At 64.4% G+C, this 1,397-nt stretch overlaps 1 protein-coding gene across 1 annotated transcript in view; it reads right to left on the reverse strand.

The window, feature by feature from the left end:
* The window catches only part of EMH_0035850 (uncharacterized protein), a gene marked incomplete at both ends in the record, with an annotated part of 5,222 nt that overhangs the window by 1,555 nt on the left and 2,270 nt on the right, over positions 1 to 1,397 (reverse strand). Inside the window, 3 exons of the mRNA XM_013495015.1 lie at positions 64 to 329; positions 468 to 920; positions 1,128 to 1,265. Coding sequence (XP_013350469.1) covers positions 64 to 329; positions 468 to 920; positions 1,128 to 1,265 — 857 coding nt within the window. The remainder of the gene's footprint in view (positions 1 to 63; positions 330 to 467; positions 921 to 1,127; positions 1,266 to 1,397) is intronic.

Consider the following 1,397-nt stretch of genomic DNA (forward strand, 5'->3'; position numbering starts at 1 on the left):
CGTCTCCTCTAGGGGCCCTTGGGGGCCCCCCGTATTCCCTAGGGGCCCTTGGGGGGCCCCTACCTCAGGGGGCCCTTGGGGGCCCCCGCTCTGCCCTGGGGGCCCCTGGGGGGCCCCCCTGTTTGCTGTAGGGTACGAAAGTGGAAGCATCGATAGAGGCGGGAAGTACGGCAGTGCAAACCCAAGCATTGCCATGTCTTCAGCTGCTGCTGCTGCTGCTGCTGCTGCTGCTGCTGCTGCTGCTGGTGCTGCTTGTGTTTGCTGCTGCAGCAGAAGGGTAAGGTACTGCAGCCACTGCGGGCTTGGTGGGGGGGCCCCTGATGTTGCTGCTGCGAGCAGCAGCAGCAGCAGCTGCCGTCTGCTGCAGCGGCTGAACCCACGAACATGCATCTGTGTATACACCTGGGGGCCCCTGAGTGTGGGGGGCCCCTGCTGCAGCAGCAACCGCAGCAGATAACGTTTCTTACGGGGGGCCCCCTGGGTACCCCCAACAGAAGCCGCCCAGCTGTCTAATAGGGGCCCCCAGGGGGCCCCCTCATCTTCTATATCAGAGGCATCAAGCGCTCCTGCTGCTGCTGCTGCATCCGCCATACACTTCTGTGCTGCTGCTGCAGTTGCTGCTGCTGCTGCTGCTGCCATCCGCGCCGACGTAATGCTGCTGCTGCAGCCATTGCTGCTCCTCCCCCTGCTGCTGCTGCTACTGCTTCTGTATAGATCCCTGCTGCTGCTGCTGCTGCTGCATGCTTTCCTCCTGCTGCTTCCGCCTGACAAGGGGCCCCCGTGTTTCTTTGGGGGCCCCTCTAGGGGCCCCTCTAGGGGCCCCCCTGGGGGCCCCCAGGGGGGCCCCCAAGGGGGCCTGTAGTGAGAGAAGAGGAAGCGAAAGAAAGGGGGGTGGGGGGCCCCCAGCTGCTTCATGAGATCTGCAAGGATGCAGACAGCAGCAGACGGCCACAGGTCTAACAAACAATATAAATGGGGGCCCCCTGTATTTGTATCAAAGGGGGGGGCCCCCCAACCTGTACCCTCTTTACCTGGGGGGCCCCCCTGACTCAAGGGGGCCCCCTGGATTAGGGGGGCCCCTGGGCCCCCTTCTGCGTTTCCTGCTGCTACCTGCATTTGAATCCCACCACAGAGGTGGGGGGCCCCCAAGGGGGCCCCCTTGTTGGGGGCCCCCAAAGAGGGTACTGATGGTACTGAAGGGGGGCCCCCCAGGGGCCTCATCAGATGATGACATATTGCTGCTACGAGGCCCTCATGAACAAAAGCTGCAGCAGCAAAAGACTGCAGCAGCAGCAGCGGCAGCAAACAAACTGCTGCAGGGCCGGGGGCCCCTGGGGGCCCCAAGGGGCCCCCAGGCAGCAGACGCCGCAGTGATGCTTCAGACAAGAGGGGGGGGG

This window comes from Eimeria mitis, genomic scaffold (assembly GCF_000499745.2).
Source record: "Eimeria mitis Houghton genomic scaffold, Emh_scaff1384, whole genome shotgun sequence".
In the NCBI taxonomy this organism is placed as follows: domain Eukaryota; phylum Apicomplexa; class Conoidasida; order Eucoccidiorida; family Eimeriidae; genus Eimeria; species Eimeria mitis.